Here is a 20,835-nt window from a genome sequence, read left to right as displayed (position 1 = left end):
CTGGACTCAGGCAGCTGGACAATCATCCCCACGAGATATGTGTCTGCTCTGTCCTATCTCTGTTGTGTTTTAAATGGAGTTCTTTCTGCACACCTGGCACCACACAGGCACTTAACCACTACCTCATCTCATCATGATAGAATTGTCCCCATTTTACAGATGAGAAACCAAGGCCAGGAAAGGCAGCTGATTTGCCCAGGGTCTCACAGATGGTGGGGACCATCTGCCTGACACTGAAGCCTGAGCTTCCCATGCTGGATGCGAAGGAGCTCAACCTAGATCCAGGCCCCCAGGGGCTCTGTGGCCCTCGGAGGTCTCAGGATAAAGCCCCCTGTCTGAGTAAGTGCTCCAGAGGCTTGAGTGGAGACAGCAACAGCCAAGGTCCCTTGGAACCAGCTCTGCAAGTGGAAGGCCCCTGAACGATGCTCTGGTCCATGCCCCTCCCCCTATTTTATGGATGGACAATTCGAGGCCAGACCAGGGCCCTCCCGCCGCACTGGGAGGCTGGGGGCAGGTGAGCAGGCCCCAGTCAGGCTGGCCAGACACACATAAGGCTGCTCTGTGGCATTCAGAGAGCACGTTTATTTACAAAGCGCTTTACAAACATCAGCTTATGCCTCCCCACAGCCCCCTGCGAGGTAGGTCAGTAGTCATATCTACAGTTTACAGATGGGGAAATTGAGGCACGGAATGGGGGTGTGGCTTGCCCCATATTAAAGAGACCTTCCCACCCCCCCATCAAAAAATAAAATAAACAACAAAAGCATAGATCCTCCACCCCAAAATATACCTTCTTTCTCCAAACTCTAGAGGTGCTGAGCACCCCTGATTTAATAGCGTCCCAGTGGCCAGCCTGACCAGAAGCCACAGGGACCTCAACCCCAGGGGCTGTCATTCAGCCTTGCAGATTGTCACTGACCCACGACCCAGCCAGTGAGGCCTGAAAGTTATAGGCAGTGGGGGCTGAGGTGACTTCATTCTGCAGACATTGGGTCAAGCAGGCAAGGGACCCCACACGGGACAGGGTAGGGATGGGCAGATCCCGGTTCGGGGAAGCTCAGAGCACATTCAGGGAAGCAGAAATGGAGGGTGGGTAGGGGTCATGAGCAAAATATCCCCGGGGCTGCAGGGAGGCAGCGGGTGGAGGAGGGAGCTGACGTTCCCCCTGGGAGGACAAGTCTGAAGTGCCCACTGGCAAATCAGGGCAGAGTCCAGTCTCCCCAGGACCCTCAGGGGCTGGGCCAGATGGGATGCTAGAGGCCAAGCCCCAGTGCACTCTCTACGCATGTCCAGCCAAGCTGGGTGGAAACCCTGGCCCAGCACTTGCTCTACAGGGCTTCACTCATCTCTGCCTAGGGCTGGGATGCAATCCAGGGGCCTGAGCCTGGGTCTCCCAGAGCCGGCAGTTCTGAGCCCGTCACTCTGCCGGGCAGCGCCAGGCCTCTCAGAAGGCCTGCAGGACCCCGCGGAGGTGGGCTGGGCTGCAGTCTTGCTAAGCTCCTCCTTGGCCCGCAGCGTACCCACGGAGGTGCTGAAAGACCCTGCCCACAGTGGAAGGGGGCACCAGGATGGCCCAGCGCCCACTCCAGTAATTTCCCTGTGAGGGCTACAGCTGAGCAGAGTTGGGGGTGCAGGTCTTCCATGTCAGTCCGGGATGGTGGGCCTGGCCCTGAGTGCGCAGTGGGTGCCCCAGGCCAGGGGCCCCTGCTATCTTGACTCCAGTCCCTCCAGGTACTCCAGGGCCACATCATAGCAGAAGTGGTACTGATCCTGGGAGAGGGAGAGAAGGAATCACCAGCCTGGTCCCTCCCTAGTACCCTAGTACAGGGGCAAAGGGGCAAGCATGAGCCCTGCCCCATCGATGGGGAGAAGGGGAGAAATGGGGGTAACATTTTGGCACCAGAGGACTAGAACCCAAGGCCCAACTGTGGGGGCCAGATAAGGGAGAGGGGCGCTGAGGGGCCTGGCCGGGAGTGGACCGGGAAGTTGGAAGTGGCTGGACAAGGGGTACATGGCGCCTCACCAGGGTCTCCACCATATTGGGTTTGTAGTTTCTAAGCATTTTGGCAGCAAAGAAAACGTCTACCAGGTTGTGGCAGCGGATCATCTCCAGGACCGTGGCGCAGGCGCAGAAGGTGCCGCTGCGGCCGCCCCCATTTCTAAAGGAGAGACACGAAAGATTTGGGGCTGGGCTTGGTGGGTAGGGCAAACTCAAGGGTGAAGGGCAGGGCAGGGCCAGGGAATCCACAAGGGAGGAGTCAGGGAGCCCAGAGGCAGCAGCAGGAAGAGAAGGTTAAGGGGATAACAGACTAGCATCCCAAGTGGAAGGTATCTAGGAAGGCAGAGCTTCCAAGAGAAACAGAGCAGATTCGAGAGAAAGGAGGCCAGACACACTCCAAGAGAAAGACACTGAGACAAAGCCAGCGACAGAAGAGGACTGCAAGGCAGCAAGCAAAAAACCAGAGAGCTGGAGAGAAAACAAACACTGGGCACACCAACCACCCCTAGTAACACAGATACACTCCCAGTCAGACCCATGGCCTCTCACACGGAGACCCTCCCATTCCCCCAGTCCCCAGCCCTCTCCCTCCACTGTTCCCTGTGACCTGGGGTGTGGGGTTCCTCTTGGGAGATGGGGGACGGACTAGGCCCTCTGTCCCTTTCTCAAGGGGTCTCTCCCACTAGAACCAAAAGCCCTCGAGGGTCACGCCCTGCCTGACTCAGCTCCCTGCCCCTGCCGCCCATGTGCCCAGCCTGACACAGGGAAGGGTAAGTGCTGAAAGCATGAAAACGTGGGAGGCAAAGAAGTGACTGCACCCAGATGTGAGTGAATAAACGAATCTGTGAATGAGGCATGTGAATGAATGAATGAAAAAAGCTACAGACAGACAGACATGAACAAAGACCAGAATTCCGTTGATTTGGAAAGTATGTTACCGTATCATGGGCTAAACTAACTATTCTGACAAGACTCTCTCTAATTAAATTGGCAAAGTCAAACATCACACAGAGGGTACTGGGCGGGCGTTCAGGATTGAGTCCACACCCTGGAAAGTGACTGGGCTCCTCCATGGAAGGCAGGGCCAGCCTTGCCTGGCTGGGCAGAGTCCAGGCCGCGCTGTCTGGGAGCTCAGGGTTTGGGTGCCACAGCCCCGAGGCCCTCTCTCACACTGGCCTCTGCCCCGGTCCCGTGGGGCCCTGACCCCTCCTCCCAGCCGAGGGAGGGCCGGCACTCACAGGCAGTGTACGATGGTGCGCCCGTCCCCGCTCTCTGCCTGCCACTTGTCCAGCTCGGCCAACAGGCGCAGGAAGGCCTTCTTGGAGTCCGGCGTGTCCCGGTACGCAGACCAGCGCAGGAACTGGAAGTGTCGCACCAGCAGGTGCCCCTCCTGCAGCTGGGGGTGCGGGCAATCAGCCAGGGGACATGAGTGCCAAGGGTTGCACGGCCCCCTGGGGACCTCAAGAGGGTCATTCAAAGCCACTCAGCCCCCACCCAGGTTCTCATCCTGGAGCTCCCAGATCACTCACCCGAGAGATGTTCTGCACCCGGAAAACGCGGGTCACCAAGTCCTCGTCCGCTGCGCCTGACACGAACTCCACCTCCATGAGGCCATACTGCTGCCGGCCAGGCTCAGGCCAGTACTGCAGGCATGGCTGGGAGCGTGGGCAGAGGGGGCGGAGCAGAGCTGAGCTGAGCCGGCTGGGCAGCTGCCGCCCACGCCCACCCCCAGACTTGCACGCTTGCCCGGGGCCCACCATTCACTCCAGACTCACCTTCAGTTCCCCCCACATCCCACCGCTCACCCGTCAGACCGCAGTGCATGCCCGCCCCAGTGCGTTTGTACTGACACACTCAGGTTAGCCGAGGCAAACCCTTTATAGTGGTACACGGACACTCACTGCCGCGCCACGAGACAGCTACACCCAACACACTCGCCAGCACACACATCTACACGAAGTTGCCTTCTTCCAGGGACAGGCCTCAGATCACCCCCACCCACGCCAGCAGCCCTGCCCCACGGCCCTCCAGCATCAGCTCACAGCCGTGAGGTGTCCCTGTGCTGCAACACAGCTCAGCACCCCGACTCCTGCCCCAAGATCGCTCTGTGCAGTCAGGGTCCTAAATGTACCCCCTCCAGGCCACAGACTCAAGACAGTGGAGGGACACAGGAGAAGCAGCCCACACACACGTACATACACGGGTCCTCTGGGCAGCTGGTCCAAGGCCCCAGCTTCTAGCAGCCTTCTAGCAAGGCTCTTCCTTTCTCTGGGCCCCAGTTTCTCCATCTGTGAAATGGTCCCTAGGCTCCTCCCAGACAACACCATGTTCCATTTGCCTCCCTCTCTGACCACGAAGAGAGGACACTACCTTCCTCCTTTGCCTGGGGCCTGGCAACTCCTTGCATTCAGGCCTTTACACGTGCTGCTCCCTCTCCATGGATCACTCATCTCCCACCTCTTCACCTAGTTAACTCTACCCTTCCTACACATCTCAGCTCAGATATTACCTCCTCCAGGAAGCCCTCCCTGATCAATCATCCCCCCAGGCTCTTGTGTGTCCCTGTGCCAGGTCCATGATAGCCCTCTCCCTCTGCTGTCATGATCAGTTTTTGTACCTGCTTACCCCTGGACCGTGAGATCTGGGAGGGGCCGTGTGTTCTTCTGTCTCCCCACCGGGCTGACAGGGAGTGGCCCGTGAGGAAAGGTGGTTGAATGAATGAGCAAATGGGTGACCAGTGAATGACATCTGTGTGAGACTCCCTATGGGCCCCTCGCCTCCATCTGAGCAAGGGCAGGTCCTTGCCACATGGGATTCCCTGTCCAGGTGCTGGAGCCCATTACCCTGCAGTTCTAGGTCATTTATACCAAGCGCCTGACTTGCAAAGAACCCAGTTAACCATCTTCCCCAGGCAGCCATTAAGAGGCTGTCATGCTCATTTTACAGCAAATCTTCCTGGGCCTCCTGGGATGGGGACCTGGGGAGAGCGGGGGCCCAGAGATCTAGAGAAGATGGTCATGCAGGGTGGAAGGCTGGGCGTCTGTACCTCCCAGGAGTTCCAGCTTTGGGAGCCCTGAAAGGAAATGAGGGTAGCTGCCCCTAGGCTGAATTCACTGACCAGTGTCTGGACCAACCTCAGAAGCAACTGTCACCCTCATCATCTCCATCCCTGCCATGTACCGAGCACCTGCTATGTGCCGGGCATGACACAGTGCTAAGCATACATCTCACATGGTCCTGACAATAACCCCTGAGAGAGCAGGTGCTGTGATAGCCCCCATTTCACAGAGAAGGAAGCTGAGGCTCAGAGAGGTAGATCAACTTACCCTAGATCAAACAGTCGGAAGGTAAGGAGGCTGGAATTTTACTCTGCCTCAAAGGCCCCCATCATGAGCAGTTTCGCTGAGTGACTGAAAAAGCAGAGGCTCTGGGAGGAGGCAGCCCAGGGTAGGGGGCACAGCTCTGCCACTGCCCAGCTATGTGACCTTGGAGAAGTCACTTCACCTCTCTGGGTCTTAATTTTCTCACCTGAAGCCCATAAGCAGAGTCCCTGGCATACATCAGATGCTCCGTAAAGAACAGCTATTTTTCTCTAGTCTGAGCCTCGTTTTACAGACAAGGAAACTGAGGCTCTGGGAGGAAGTAGGACACATCTAAGGTCCCTACTCAGCAAGTAGGTGGCAGAGCTGGGTTCCAACCACTGACTTTTGAGATGTGCCCTTGAATACACTGAGGTCCTAGGCTGCAGGTAGCCAGCCTGCCCGGCCAGCAGGGCCCTCACCCAGGCGGAGTTGGACTGGTGCAGCTGGTTGAGCATGACGATGGAGGTGCACCCGTAGTCGTAGACCAGCCGCCAGAAGTCAGGCGTGGTGCTCTGCAGCGGGTGCAGGGTCACGATGAAGGCTGCGCTCCGCGTGTAGCTCTGCAGGGAAACCAGAACTCAGTGCCCTGACATTGCCAAGCCTCTGCAACAGACTGTCCTCCTGCCCTGCCCACCACAGCTCTGCCCCCAAAGGACCAGGCTGCCTCCAAGGGCCCAATTTGGAGGCTGGCCAGCAACTGAGGCCTCAGTTGATGGGGTGAGCCCCCAGACCTCTAATGCCCAAGCCCATGGCCCCCAGGAGCTAAAGGGCAAAAGGTTCCCAATGGGTGGCAATGGGAGCTTGGGCATGGTAGGCAGAGGCTGGCCAAGCTTGCTCCCTGCCTCAGTGCCTTTGCACCTGCTATTCTTGTTGCCAGGAACAAATTTCCCAAGTGTATACATGGCTCTCTCCCTCACTTCTTTCTGGTCTTTGCTTAACTTCACCTCTTCAAAGTGGCCCTCCTTACGAACTCATTAAAAATTGCCACACACATACCCCAAGACCCACATTAAATACTTCTTCTGCCTGGTTGTTTTTTGTAGAAATTACCAGCGACTGACATTCCATTGCATATTTGTTTGTTGACTGTCTCAACCCATTCCCCAAATACAAGGTTCAGGAGGGCAGAGATTCCAGGGTGTGGTCTGTGCCCAGAACTTTGTAGGGGTTCAATAAATATTTTTGAATAAATAAATAGCTAGGTCCCTTCCAACTCCACGGATCAAAGGTCTGACACCCCAACCCAGGACCCCAGACCAGTGACCGGTACTGACTCTGTTCCCTGCTCCCAACCTGGCCCCTCCAGGTGGGCTGGCACCAGCCTTCCCCCCTTTCAGTGCCCCAGCCCCAAGTCTCCTCCTGGTGCCCTGCCTTGACCCACCTGTGCCATGTCCCCCTTCCTCTCCTGATGCTCTTCTCTTCCGACCCCCTCCCCAGGGCTCACTGAAGGCTCCCTGACTGCCAGCTCCTGAAGGCCAGGCCCAGCCAGGCTCCAAACCTCAGGCCTGGGCACCCAGTGGAGCTCCCTGCAGAGTTAACCACCCGCAACAGACCCCAGCTGGCCCCAAGATTAGCTCACTCAACCCAAGCATCAGGGCCTCCTGGCTCCTGGGACTCATGGTTCACGAGGCAAAAGGCTTTGCGTGGCTGGGATCAAGTGCGTGAGATATCATGGCCCCAGGGAAGCTTCGCCACCTTACTCGCCCATTCCCATCCAAGGCCAGGGAGCCAGTGTGACCCTCTCCAGCTCAGAGACTCTCAGGACCTCAGAGAGCCTCCTTTCCATCCCCCCATGTGCAGATGGGCACGCTGAGGCCAAAGAGCAAGCTGAGAGGGAGGCCACAGATTCCTACGTCCCCATCCAAAGCTCGCCAGCACCCTCTGCCTCCTCTCCAGGGCCCCGGCCCCCTCTCCCTTCACTCCCTGCAGTGGCTGGGGCCACTCCCCCACTTGCCTTCAGCTCGCTCCAGGAAGCCCCTGGGAAGCAAGTGTGGGAGCTTTCCCTCCTTAGAGAAACCCCACTGTCCCCTGCACCTGCGTGCCAAGGGGCCCTGGCCAGGAACTGGGCCAAGAAAGGCCCATCTCCCTCGTCCCTGCTGTAGGGGAACCTCCCTCCCCTCAGCTCTCATTTCCACGTGGAGGTACGTCCAGTGGTGACACACCTGGCCTTGGCCCACCTTCATGCACTCCTCCCATGGGCAAGTTTGGGATGAGGACGGAGCGCGCTGAGCTTGGCCCCTTCCCTGCTTTTTCCAGACCAGCCCGTCCTGTCCTCAGAAGGTGTGCATTCAACTGCTGCTGCACCCTGCCGCAGGAAAGGCCTATCCCCGATGTAGGGGGCATGTGTGGGGCTGTGGCTGGACAGCTGTGGCCGGGAGGACCAGTCTGCCTGACTGAGGGATGAAGGAGCAGCCAGTCCACTTAGCCACATCGCTAAAGTCACATTCTCCAGTGTCACTGGCTTTCTTAAAACGGTAACATTTTACCTCCACCTGTCTGGCCCCTACACCTCTCTCTCAACTGGGTCCAGTTGGGGAAGGAGTGAGGGGACACTCCCGGACTCACCCCCGTCAGGTAGCAGCACCTGGGAGTTACTCACTGGACCCTAAAGCCCCTGCTCTGCTTGCAATGCCCAGTAAAGGCGGTGGAGCCCCCTGAGCTGGGAGCAAGGGAAGGGGCTCCTAAACAGCTCCTGAGCCCTCAGACCATGGCCAGGCTGGGCCAGGGAACAAGTCACTACTCCAGGCCAGGTCCTGGGCAGGCTCTAGCTCGACCACCGCAAGACAAGCTCCCCTGGCTCCAGATATCAAATCTCAAGTCCCAACCCCAAACCCTCCCAGCCTCCCCAGTCAAAGCCCTCGAATCACTCATCCTACCCCAGGCTCTGCTGGGCCTGACCCTGGAGACAGCCCTGTCTGAACTCCACCACCCAGACCTCTATCCAGGCCAGGGGTAATACCTGAAGGGAGCACTGGCTTATGTGCCCTGAATGGAAGGTCCTTGGGGGAAGGAGGACCACACAATGGGCCTGGTCCCAAGAAAGGCAGAGGGTCCCCCTAATCAGAGCCCTCAGCTCTGTCCCCCTGGCTCCTGGACCTTCCCACATGCTGCTGGGTGGGCGAGTCCCAGAGCCCACCCCACCCCCGTGGGCACCCCCGTGCCCTCACATCTGTCAGGGCTGCGTTGATGTAGTTGTTGGGGTCCCCGTCAGTGGAGATGAGGAAGGGCAGGCAGCGGTCAGGCGGCAGGACGTCCATGCTGCGGTTCTTGTCCCGGTTCCGGGGCAGCAGGGCGATGCTGCACTCCTCCACATCCAGTGGCGGCGTGACCGAGTTCAGCGTCTACAAGGAGTGGGGAGAGGAAAGGGAGGTGACTCCTGTGTTTGTGGGGCCTCCTCCCAGCCCCATGAAGGAGATGGGGCTGGGTTATTAGGCCCATTTAATGGATGGAGAAACTGAGGTCCAGAGGGAAGGGAGAGAGGGAAGGACACAGGCTCCCTGTGTCCAGGATGCCAGGGCCTGGACAGAGCTCTGGGGACTGGAGTCTGCCTGCTCAGCACCTATGTAACTTTAGACAAGCTACTGTATCTCTCAGCCTCATTTTCCCTCAACTGTAAAATGGGATAATAATATGCCAACCTCACGGGGCTGCTGGGAGGATAAGTGAGATAATAGCAAGCCTGGCACAGGCACAGCTTTCAATACACAGATGGCGCCATGAGGGTCATTACCAGGTGCTTGCAAGGAGCTAAGCCCGGAAACCCCATATCTTCCACAAAGCAGACTCCAGGGACTGACACAGGTGGTCACCTTCCTCCATCATGGCCCTGTCAAGGGACACCTGGCACAATAGCAAGCCAGGGACTCTGGGTCACCTCCCCTACCCTCCCGCCTTCATGCCTCATGCATCCTGATTCGCCGGGTCTCCATTTCTTCTCTTATTCTTGGGGCTCCCTACCAGGGAACCCAGTCTCTCATGGTCCTCAGGGCTCAACATCCTTCTCCAGGAATCACAGAGAACATTTCCTGTGACATCACTCTATGCCCGTCCTAGAGCGCCAGGCCCCCGGCATGTACCACCAAACCCTCACGGGAACCTTGGAGTAGAAAGGACATCTGGGGTCTCTCTGTACCCAGTGACCATGCTCAAACTTCTCTGGCGAACCAGCCTTCTCCCACCTCAGTCATGTGACATGGTGAGACTGGCCCTGCCCCGAGAACCAGGCCTAGGCCGATCTGTGTGCTCCATCTCTCTGGTCCCAGTGATCAGCTCAGAAATGGGCACATGAGAGTCTGGTTGGGACTTTTATTGGGGCCGTTGGGAGCATGAACTGCCCTCTTCCAGAGTCTTCTGACGGCAAAGATAACATAAGCCTGACACCGTGAGGGGCCAGAGTGTGGGTCTGAGAATGAAGCCAAAAACAGAAGAAAGCAGAACCAAAAATGGACACAGACTAAATCCTGGCATCATCACTTGAACCCCTGGATCCAGCCATAACTAAAGCTGCACCACCCTCAGACTTTTCAGTTACAAGAGCCACTGAGCTGGACTTTTATCACCTGCAACCAGAAGAATCCTAATGACTACAAGGACTGCAAGGACAATATTAACTATCTTTCTTTTCTGGGTAAGAGAACTGTGGTTTAGAGAGGTCAAGTGATTCGTTCAAGGTTATTCACAGCTCTTAACTAGGTAAGGCAGGATTTGAACCCAGGTTTATCTGACTCCAAAGCCTGGGCTCTTAATTTCTTAGATGCACCACCTCCTCCACTGTCTCTAAGTCCTTCCTAGTAACCCAGCTCTGTGCATCCTGCTTGGCCCTCGGTGACTCCTACAGCACTGAGGACCTCCCAATACTACACACACACACACTCACATACTCATAAACCACACCTATACACATACACTCGTGCCCCACCTGGAACTCCTCCCGCAGCTGGGAGGAATTACTCTGAGGGTCAATGCGGATCATCTCCTTATAGGTGGCCTTGAATTCGCTGACAGGGATGGTGGTCTCCCCACACAGGCAGGCCTCCAGGATTGCATCATGGATAAAGATGTACTGCTCCTGGAGCAGGAGACAAGAATATGAGGAACCAGGAGAGGAGCAGAAGGTAGAGATTTTAAGGTTGAGGGGGGAGGCAAGCTCATGTTTGAGGCTGGGTTGCTCTGAGGTGGAGTCCAACCACCTGTTACTACAGGTTGGACCCACTGTACCTGAAACAACCTTCAGGGATGTTTGCTCACTTATCTCATATTTCATCCCCATAATAACCCGATGAGAAGCTCTGAAGGTGAGGGGACAGCCCAGGGTCACACGTCTAGTGAGGAGACAAACCCAGTAAGCATTATGCCTTGACTGTAGAACCTATGACCTTGGCGCAGTGCCGTCTGACCTCACCCAACTGAACACAGTGGAGCTGAGTTTGGGAAGACCCTAAGAGGCTGGCCGATCAAGTTCAGGGATGGGAAAGAACAAGGGGACATCCTAGGACACCCTTCTGACACACTCCACCGGCTTCAAGCTCCTGAACGAGGGACACTCCTGCTGGAGGGGAAGCGGGGAGAGGGCTGCAACCCCACCTCAGTCTGGATCATGTTGACGCGCCGGGAGCAGAGGGTCTTCACGCAGTTGTAAATGTCCACGACCCCCTCACACTCCGCCATGTCCAGCATCACATCCAGAACGATGTAGCAACCTGTGCGGCCAGTGCCCGCGCTGGGGAGAGAGCGGCCCAGGCCAGGTCAGGACCTTGGGGAGGAAGCCCGGGACCAAGCAGAAGAAGAGAAGAGGGTGCCTGGGGCCCCTGGCCATATCTACACCACACAGGGGGTGGGGGATACAGGAGGAGCCAGACACAAGGCTGCTTGGAAGAGTTCCGGTGAAATGTGATAGAGGACAGAGTGGGGGCTGGGCCTTGGGGAAGGAGAGGAAAGAAAGGGTAGGGAGAATGCAGATGTGAAACCAGCCCAACTTAGCAGCTGTGACTGGGGGAGAGGAACAAAGGCGCTGCTCAGAGAACATTAATCCAAGAATGTTCTGGTCTCCTGGATGCCCCAAAATCTCCTGCACATCCTTCAAAGCCCTACGCACTCAAACCCTCTCACATACTCAGTGGATCCTCCAGCAGATGTCATGCTTTTGAGCTCCCAGAGCAATCTGGGTGGACTTTTATCAAAACCTTCCTTCCTGCTCCGTGGTCACTGTTTAGGTGGCTGTCTCCCTCACCAACTGGGAGCTCCTTGAGAGCTGGGCTGGGTCGGGCCCAATTCTGGGGTCCTCACATTCAGCACCAGGTTGAGCAGAGTTGAGAGGAGGGGGGAGGACAAAGATGACACCAAGATCTCACGCTTGAAAATGGCAGCAGCAAAGTGTCAGCCACAGAGACACACGGCCACCGGGTCTCCCGTACGCCGCTGCGGGGGGCTTGAATTAGTGCAACGACTCTGGAAAACTGTCTGTAGTACCTAGTAAGGCTGAACATTCGCACAGAGCAATTCCACTCCTACGAACATACCTCCCTGGAAGGTGTGTGTGTGTCGGCCAAAAGGCATGTAACAGAATGTCCTTAGTAGCACTATTCATGACAGCTCAAAGCCGGAAATGCCTGTCCATGGCAGAGTGGATAAACACATTGTGGTTTATTCACCCAGTGGAACAGGATACAACATGGATGAACCTTATAAACATACGGTTAAGGGAAAGTCAGATTCCGAAGTGCACCTGATGCATGGTTCCATTTACACAAAGTTCAAGAGCATGCAAAATGAATCTGTGGTTTAGAAGTCAGGACAGTGATTGCCCTGGAAGGGAGGACGGGGATACAGAGCAGAAGGGGGCTCCAGGGGCACACTTGCTCAAAGGAAGCAAATGGATCTCAGTCCTGCCTGGCGCCTCGCCAGCCCCTCACCCCCTCCATGTCTCCAGCGCCCCCTCGGCATCTGAGAGAAGGGCCTCCCCAGGTCTTGGGGAGCACACGAGGGTGCCAACCCCAGAGCCAAAGCTCAAAGGGCAAAGGGCCCCTGGGGGTCATTCTCCCCTGTCCTCTGTCTCTGAGCAGGAAGGACCCAAGTCCAGTCTCGTTTAGGGACCTCCAACAGCCCCATTCCCCGCCCCTCTTCTCCCTGGGCTTCCCGGCACCCCACCTGCAGTGGATGACAATGGGCCCAGCATCAGGGGGCGTGGAGGCCTTCACGCGCCGGATGAAAGCCAGCAGCCCCGTGGCGTGGTAGGGGACGCCGTGCTCCGGCCACGCCGTGAAGTGGAACTGGCGGACCTCGTGGCGAGCAGAGTAGCCTCTCTGGGGAGACAAGAGTAGTAACAGTCAGAGTCCCTGCTGGCGTCTATCAGACACTTGCTGTGTGCCGGGCACTGGGGTGAGCATCTCACCGCAAGAACTCAGTTCACCCCAATGACACTCAAGAGGTGGGTATTAATGATTCATTGTACAGGTGAGAAAACTAAGGCTCTAAAGAGAGAAACCACTTGCCCGAAGTTAGACGAGACAGATGTTATGCAGGAGTTGGGCTGGGATCTTCCTGATGCCACACCTGCGTTAGTAGTCACCCCCCTCTACCGCCTGGATTACACAACAGCCCTAGGAGATCATTTTGACTCTCCGGGTCTTAGTTCAAAGGGGGAAAACTATCTTTCTTCTGAGGATTTTACGGACGATCAAGTGGGACCATGATTAGGACAATCTGGTCATGCCTGACCCTGTGGCTTCTCATGAGTGATGTAACCACTCTGAGCCTCACTTTCCTTAACTATAAAATGGGTCAAAGGGCAAAGGCCTAATCCCACAGAGCTTTCCAGGGCTGAAACCATATGTGCAACGGGCTTAGCACAGAGCCTAGCACAGACCAGGACCGGCACCTGGGCTGCGACCCGCATCATCCTCATCACCTCGGCTTCCTCTCGGAGTCGCCAGCAAAGACGGCCACCTTTCCACCCGTCCGCGGTGCTCTCAGCAGTTACCGAGTAGCTGCCTTGCTGGGCAGGCAGCGGGGTCCTTCCCACCCTCCACTCCTGGGCTGGGGGAGGTGGGCTCTGCCCCACCTCGCAGGCAGCCTGGGAAGGGCCCCGTGACGACAGGAGACTCACCCGCTCCAGGGCAAAGCTGCGCACAACATACTCCGCTAGGATCTCCGTCTTCACCAGCGTGATCTTGATGTCCCCGTACATATCCGAGTCCTCTGGCCAGTACCGCGAGCACTTCACCTGGAGTCCCCACGGGGCAGGTTCAGCGGGCTCTTCACTGCCCCCTGGCCCACCACACCCGTCCCCCACGGCCCCACTTACCCTGCCCACCTCCACCAGCTTGGTGATCATGACGATGCTGGAACAGTGCTCCTGCCACACCATGCGCCAGAAGTCATAGACCATCTCGGGCTTCGGCCCTGGGGGCACAGAGGATGCTTGTCCCTGAGGCCAGGTCTCCACCCAGGCCCAGCACACGGCTGCCCCGCACCACCACCCCAGGCCAGGAGACTCCTGAGCCCCAAATGGGGGCTTCGTGCTCACCCCACACACACCCCACCAATTGCCAACTCATGCCTGTTGGGCCCTGGGGGTGGGCATTATCAGGGAGGGCCTGCCTGGAGACACCCCTCATCCCGGGCGCAACCCAAGAAGCAGAGCTAGAGGGCCACGGCACAAGTCTCCAGGCGGGATGGACAGATGGACAGCTGGGCGGGAAGACGCAGCCAGAGGGACCCAGGCGGCCCCCAGACCAAGAGGCACAAGCCACACCTGTGAGGACCGAGTGTGGCCCTTTTGCATGCAGACAGACAGCTGGACCAGGAGCTACAAACGGATGGTGCCCATCAGGGAAACAAAAACACAAAGAGGGGGCAGAGACGGATGGCCAGATTCCAGACACCCAGTCAGAGAGTGGGGCTCAGACAGACAGAGAGACAGATGGGGGGCAGGCAGATAAGCAGGGAAGGCAGGAAGGCAGGCACACTGAGGGGCACATGGGGGGGGTGCCAGGTACCTTGAGTGGCTATGAAGTGGTTTGACCTGTGGTAACCCTGGAACAGGAGAAGAGGGTGTGGTAAGATCCCAGGGAGCAGCCCCTCACTTGCTCAGGCCCCCTCTGCCCTCCTCTCCCAGAAGCTGCACACACCCCACAGGGAACTGCCCCACCCTCCTGACCAGGGTGACCCTGTCCTCCCAGTCCCCAAGTAAGGAAGGAAGTACAGCTCAGACACCAGTGTCTTAGGTTTAAACCCATCTTTGCTATGTGACCCTAGGGAGGACACAACTCCTTTATGGGCCTAGAGGGTCTCCCCATTCATAAATTGGGGATAATTATCCGCAGTCTGCTTACAACCCGGCTGCTGTTTGAAGACAAATAAATTGCGGGGTGACCCTGCCCTGTTCCTAAAGCCCCAGAGACCCTAAGCAACCCCAGATCCTAGGCTGGGTCTCGTCAGCTATCCCAGGCCCCCTCAGGGCAACCAGAATGGGCAATGCCCCTCCCGACTACCCCAGTCACCCAGAGCTTGGGTGGCCAGATGAAGGCTTCAGGTTAGGAGCAAATGAGCACAGGAGCTGCTCATGGACTTCAGATAAAATGTGTTTTAAAATCTTTGAAATCAATAATAAAAACAATAACAAATAATTAAAATAATTCTTTATTAAAATAATAATACATTTTTGAGGTCCTATTATGGTCACATACTGTGCTAAGCACTTTACCTACATTAGCTCCCACAAAAGGGAGGCCAAGAGCTACTTCGTCCTCCATCCCCAGAGCCCTCAGGCAGAGAAGTGGAACCAGCCAGACTCCATCCCCACCCTGGGGCCTTAGCCACCCATGAGGTCCTGCCCACAGGAGACACCCAGGGAATCAATGTAGGCAACACGGGATAGGTAAGAAGTACTGCAAGGCCGGTGCAAGAGAAACCACCAAGCTCGGCCACTTGCCTCAAGTTCATACCCTCAATACAGCTCCCAGCAAATCCTCTGGCCCCGTGGGCTTCCCAGGCCCAAGGGGCCCTGGAGTCAGACTGCCAGAGTTCAAATCCCTGCTCTGCATAGCTCTTGCTAAGTATGTGCCCTTGGGCGAATCCCTTTACTTCTCTATGCCTGTATTTTCACACCTATAAAATGGGAATATTGGGCTTCCCTGGTGGCGCAGCGGTTGGGAGTCCGCCTGTCGATGCAGGGGACACGGATTCGTGCCCTGGTCTGGGAAGATCCCACATGCCGCGGAGCGGCTAGGCCCGTGAGCCATGGCCGCTGAGCCTGCGTGTCCGGAGCCTGTGCTCCGCAACGGGAGAGGCCACAACAGTGAGAGGCCCGCGTACCGCAAAAAATAAATAAATAAAATGGGAATATTTATAGCATTTACTTCCTTGGACTCTTGTGAGGAGTAAATAAAGTTACATATGCCAAGGGCTTGGCACCACGGCAAGCACTAAGCCAGTACTTAATCAATAACAGCCATTACTATTACTACTGCTTTAAAGGCCAACGAGTACCCCTGAAGATCTAAATAGTGTGAATGTCAAGAATTCCTGGAGATCTAAATGGTGTCAAGAATTCCTGGGCAGACAGTGGTTTACAACAGGGGTTAAGAATCTGAGTCTTGGGTCAGGTTGACCTGGGTCTCTGTTGCAACTCTACCAAGGAGCAGCTGTGTGATTCCAGGCACTAAGTGGGCTCTTCTCAGCCTTTACTGTGCACATGAATCTCCTGGAGATCTTGTTAAAAGGCAGATTCAGGTTCAGAAGGTCTGGGGCAGGGCCCAGGATTGTGCATTTCCAAGCAGATCCCAGGTGGTGCCAAGGCTGGGCTTCAAAGCACACTGTGAGTAGCCAGGCTCTCTAAGCCTCTGTTCTCCTCCGGAATATGAGGATAATAGCAAGACATGCACGTGTTGTGTACCTACACGTTCCCATGAAAATGACCAAAACATAGTCAACGTTACCAATAACGAAAAGCCTCCCAGAGTCATTCAGCCCTCACTACTGGAACCTCTCTGGGTCTAGCCTAATTCCCTCCTGCCATCTCCCCAGCCACTGCCTGTGCTTCAAGTCCTCAGGGGAGCTGCTGGGCATCTGGGGTCAGAGGGGTGCTGCCTCTGTGCTGCCCTCCACCCCCAGCCTTAGTCAAGCTGGGAACAAGCTACTCCACCTAAAACCGGTCTGCCTGAGAATCTCACGTGAGAGAGCCAGGGTCTCTTCTGACTCATCCATCTCTGGCCCTCCAGTGCCCAGCACACTGCCAGCGCCCAATTGCTGGTCAGCATACAGCAAACAACTGAACAAGGTCTTAGACAGATGGCCTTCAATACCCGCATATTAACTTCTGAATTGCATACATGTATTACACAATTATAACACACAGAGGACAGTGAAATGGAAAGTTTTAAATGATCAGATGTTAAAGGAAGTTAAGGAGACACCTTGAGCACACCCACTTTAGAGACCAGGATTCGCGAGCAGAGGTCTTCACACTCCGGGCCATCAGCATGTCCTAGGGGCCTGCTCCCACCCCTCCCTGGCGCCTCTGAGTGGCAGACACCCACCCTTCCCTGGCGTCTCTGAGTGGGTGGAGCTGGGAGACTGACGACTTGCACGGTGGGCAAGACCCCAGGGCACCCCGATGCCCCCGAAGGGAGAGATCCAGGGTCTCGTGTGAGGGTGGAGGGCTCAGGATGGGTTTGAGCTGATCGAGAGCCGTGGGGCCATGAGTCAGCCACTCAACAATTCTAAGCCTCCATTTTCTCGTCTGCCAAATGCAGGTCCCAACCTTGCAGAGTGTGGTAAGGACGGCATGATGTGCCTGGCACAGAGCAGGTGCTCAGCCAATGATACTCTTGTTAATGGACATTTGAAGATTAATTAAGCCAAGTCTCCTCGGCGCATTTCATAACAGTCTGACAATAACTAAATGAGTAGTGTGTTTTGTGGAGATCGAGACGTAAAGTATTGATACAACGACCTATATTCATCACCTCCTAAGGGGGGCGCTAGGGCTGAGTACGTCCACTGCCTTCTGTGGGCCTAATATTCCACTTAAGTTTAGGAACTTTACAAATGAACTGTTTAAACAAACTCAAAACAAGGCAGAGGGTGTCTAGAAGCACATCTGGGACAACTGTCATCTCCAGCAGGTGCGACAGCCGGGACCTTACACTTTATATATTAGGTATCTCCGTGCTGTCTGAAAGTCTAATGATGAATTGTATTTTTGCAATCATAAAAAAAGCAAGAAATATATTTGTAAAAGAAAAAAGGAGATAAAACAGACGAAGTACCCAAAAAAGAAAACAATCCCGTCGGGCATCAACTATTACGAAAATAATATGTATTAAAAGACAAATCAGAGGATTGCTAGATTAATTGGGGTCTTTTTAATTCTTAAAAGGCCCAAACACAGCACAATTTTTGAAAATAAAATACCCATACTGCTCCCCCAAAATAAAACATTCAAATTAGGGCTACATTGAGGGCAAAGTAGCGAGGGTTGAGTTTCAAGCAAACTGATCACAAAGGGATTTGAACACCAGGGAAACTAGCATTAAGGGGACTGCCCAGGGCCATCCTTGCTTCCTGGAAGGCCCTGACCCCCAAGCAGCGGAAACGTGGTACCCAGGGCAGCTCCTCCCATCGCACCCCTCCCAGGCCTGCAAAAGGTACAGCTAGTGAGGATTCATCAGCCATGGGGAGCCCGGGACAAGGGTGACAGAGGTGAGAGCCGGTGAAGAACAGAGCCTGGGGAGGCACCCGGAGGCACCCCAACACTGCTGGCCCATCTCAGGGCAGAGGAGATGAAGGGAATGGTTTAAACAGGGATTGTGTCGAATCTTCAGCCCTGGGCGGTCCCTGAAGTGGACGGTTGGTGTTGGGCGCACGGTGGAGGGGAAGGAGGACAGAGACAGAGAGAGAGACAGCCAGAGACTGTGAGAGAGTCTGAGACATAGCCAGTCGGACAGACAGGAGGAGGAGGAGATGGGGAGAGAGATACTTACTTCACGGTTTATCCGAATCTTAATGATTCCAGTGAGGGAACAGTACAAAGCAAAAGAGACAGATATTAGGCCAGAGGCAGATGGAGGTGGACGGAGCACAGGAGTGGCCAGAATGGGTGATGCCAGCAGGGGCGGCAGAGCAGAGATGCGAGGGCTGGGCAAGAGAGGGGGAGGGGCAGGTCCCTGCCGGGGCCCAAGGTGAAGCCGAGGAGGACCTTGAGGAGACCAAGGCAAGGCCCCTGTCACCAAAACTGCCCAAGTCTGAGAGGCGAGGCCAGGCCCGGCCCCATAGCCCAGCCAGGGGAGAGGATGGGAGGTGGGGGAGAAGGCAAGGACTTCTAGGAAATACGGGGTAGCGCATCTGGCCACCAGGAGGGAATGAAGACAAAGGAAAGGAAAGGTCACCTCCAGAGTCCCTGACTCCCCCGCTCCCAGATACATGCCTCCTCCACCTCCAGTCGGTCATGCCGCTCCTACCCGGGCCACCCTTCCCTTCCCTCTCCAGCCACCCAGGGCCAGCACAAGCCCTCTGCTTCCATGCAGCCGGCCACAGCTAACCCTGGCACTACCACCACCTTGCTGTGTGACGCTGAGGAAGTCATTCCTCTTTTCTGGCCTGTGCTTTTCCATCCAGTCTGAATTTATTTTACTTGCACGCTTATGTGCCTCCCCAACTCGAATCTATATGTTCACGGAAAGCAGAGACTGTGTCTGCTTGCTCACTGCTGTATCCCTGGTGCCCAGCACAATGCCTGGCACACAGTAGGTGCTCAAAACATAGCTAACAAATGAATAAATGACTCTCTGCCAAACCTGGCTCGCTGCAGGTCAGGGAGTCCGATCAGGGTCCGACTCCTGGGCCTGTCCTGTCTCACTCTCATCCACACTTGGGGAGCAGACTCATCACCTCTCCTTCACACTCAAGCTCAGGCCCCCTGGCTGCCTGCCCTGTCTCTGGCCCCTCCCTCTGGTCCAGCCCGAGCAGTTGCTGCTATGGCTGGCAGGACAGTCTCATGGTTAGCAGGCAAAGGCTTTGGAGACCCTGACAGGCTGAGATATGAATCCCTTCTTTACCACTCCCTAGCTGTGTGACCTGGGAAAAGTAGCTTCACCTCTCTGAGCCCCAGTTTCCTCACCTGTTAAGTGAGGCCACACAATGCTAACTACTGCATAGGGTGGTTGTAGGGATTATATAAAGTTAATTATTTGGTATAAAGTGCTTAGCACAGTGCTTGGCACACAGTACATGGTCAATAAACCTGAGTTATTATTCTTACAGTACGGCTCTGATCATGGGTAAACACTTCTAATGACTCCCTGGTGCCCCTAGGGAAAAGGCCAAATTCCTCACCTTGCCATTCGTGGCCTTCAGCGCAGCCCCTGTCCGCCTTCAGCCTCGCTGTGTATCACCAGAATCCCACCCCCAGGCTCTTGGCCCCTCACCAAGAGGGGATCCTTCCTCATATCTAGGCCTAGCTGTCTGCCCTCTTCCCTCCATGCTGCCTCACTGACACTCCCCTCCACCATCCCCATCCCCCGTCTCTCAGGCCAACTCTGGCCTGCAGGAAGCCCTCCCGACAGCTGCCGCCCACCCTCTCCTCCCCTCGGCTGAGCTCCGTGGCACTGACTGCAGGAGGTGGGGGCACTCAGAACCCAGCCACACGAACCCCCATTTGTTCCCCGACAGGTCCTGCCCTGCCTGAACCGTGAGCCTGGGGCGGGCAGGGCCGGTCAGCAGAGGTGACGGGGCGAGGCACTCACGTCTATGTAGTTGGCATTAATGTAGTCGGCATCAGGGTCTCCCAGCATCGGGTGCAGTTTCACTCGGTGCCGATCATCTGGAAACACAGAGCAGGTGGCCATGGGGTGGGCAGGGGCTGAAGTGGGGAGCCCAGAGCTGAGGCAGTGGGGGAAGCTTCCTGGAGGCCAGAGGTGGGGCACAGGCAGGTCAGCCAGGGAACCTAGAGGCTCAGGACCAACGAGCAGGCCCTTGGTACTGCTGGAGGCAGGGCAGGCCAGTGGTTAGTGTCTGCACTGCAGCATCAAGAAGGCCTGAGGTCCTGTGCTGCTCATGCAAGTATATGAGCTGTGTGGCCTTGGGCAGCGGGCTTAACCTCCCAAGCCTCGGTTTCCTTATCTGTAAAGTGGGGGTTCTACCACATCCACTTCACAGGGTTACTGAAAGGACAAAGTGAGGTAACAAGTGTGACGCTCAGCACACAGCTTGGCATGAGACAGGCCCTCACTAAACGGCTCACGCTTCTGTTCTGCTGCTTCCTGTTCCATCCCACCCACGGCCCCAGACCCCACGCCCTCCCCCAGGACTCACAGGCAGGCATGGGCTCCTGCCGGCCACCCTTGACCTTGTCTTTCTTCTTTGTAGCATCCCAGCCTTCAAAAAAGCTCTGCCAGAAGGGAAAGTGGTAGTTAGTGAGGGAGGGAAGCCCCTCTCTCATAAGAGCCCTATCCCCTCAAGAGGATGGGAGTGGGA

At 56.1% G+C, this 20,835-nt stretch overlaps 1 protein-coding gene across 5 annotated transcripts in view; it reads right to left on the bottom strand.

The window, feature by feature from the left end:
* Positions 1-568: 568 nt before the first annotated feature.
* Positions 569-20,835, bottom strand: part of PTPRU (protein tyrosine phosphatase receptor type U) — an 84,076-nt gene continuing 63,809 nt past the window's right edge. For 2 of the 5 annotated variants that reach the window (XM_060017698.1, XM_060017707.1), the window contains 14 exons: positions 20,674-20,749; positions 20,106-20,182; positions 14,358-14,394; positions 13,664-13,761; positions 13,466-13,582; positions 12,508-12,662; positions 10,945-11,080; positions 10,280-10,429; positions 8,529-8,702; positions 5,781-5,921; positions 3,529-3,654; positions 3,238-3,395; positions 2,024-2,159; positions 569-1,770 (listed from right to left, as the gene is read on the bottom strand). In XM_060017698.1, coding sequence (XP_059873681.1) covers positions 1,708-1,770; positions 2,024-2,159; positions 3,238-3,395; positions 3,529-3,654; positions 5,781-5,921; positions 8,529-8,702; positions 10,280-10,429; positions 10,945-11,080; positions 12,508-12,662; positions 13,466-13,582; positions 13,664-13,761; positions 14,358-14,394; positions 20,106-20,182; positions 20,674-20,749 — 1,644 coding nt within the window. In that variant the 3' untranslated portion in view covers positions 569-1,707. Of the gene's footprint in view, positions 1,771-2,023; positions 2,160-3,237; positions 3,396-3,528; positions 3,655-5,780; positions 5,922-8,528; positions 8,703-10,279; positions 10,430-10,944; positions 11,081-12,507; positions 12,663-13,465; positions 13,762-14,357; positions 14,395-20,105; positions 20,183-20,673; positions 20,750-20,835 lie in introns of all 5 variants that reach the window. The other 3 variants (XM_060017680.1, XM_060017689.1, XM_060017717.1) reach the window with 2 other exon arrangements.

Source organism: Delphinus delphis, chromosome 1 (assembly GCF_949987515.2).
Source record: "Delphinus delphis chromosome 1, mDelDel1.2, whole genome shotgun sequence".
Classification (NCBI taxonomy): Eukaryota; Metazoa; Chordata; class Mammalia; order Artiodactyla; family Delphinidae; genus Delphinus; species Delphinus delphis.
The sequence above is the reverse complement of the archived record's forward strand: the minus strand, read 5'-3'. Positions and strand labels throughout refer to the sequence as shown.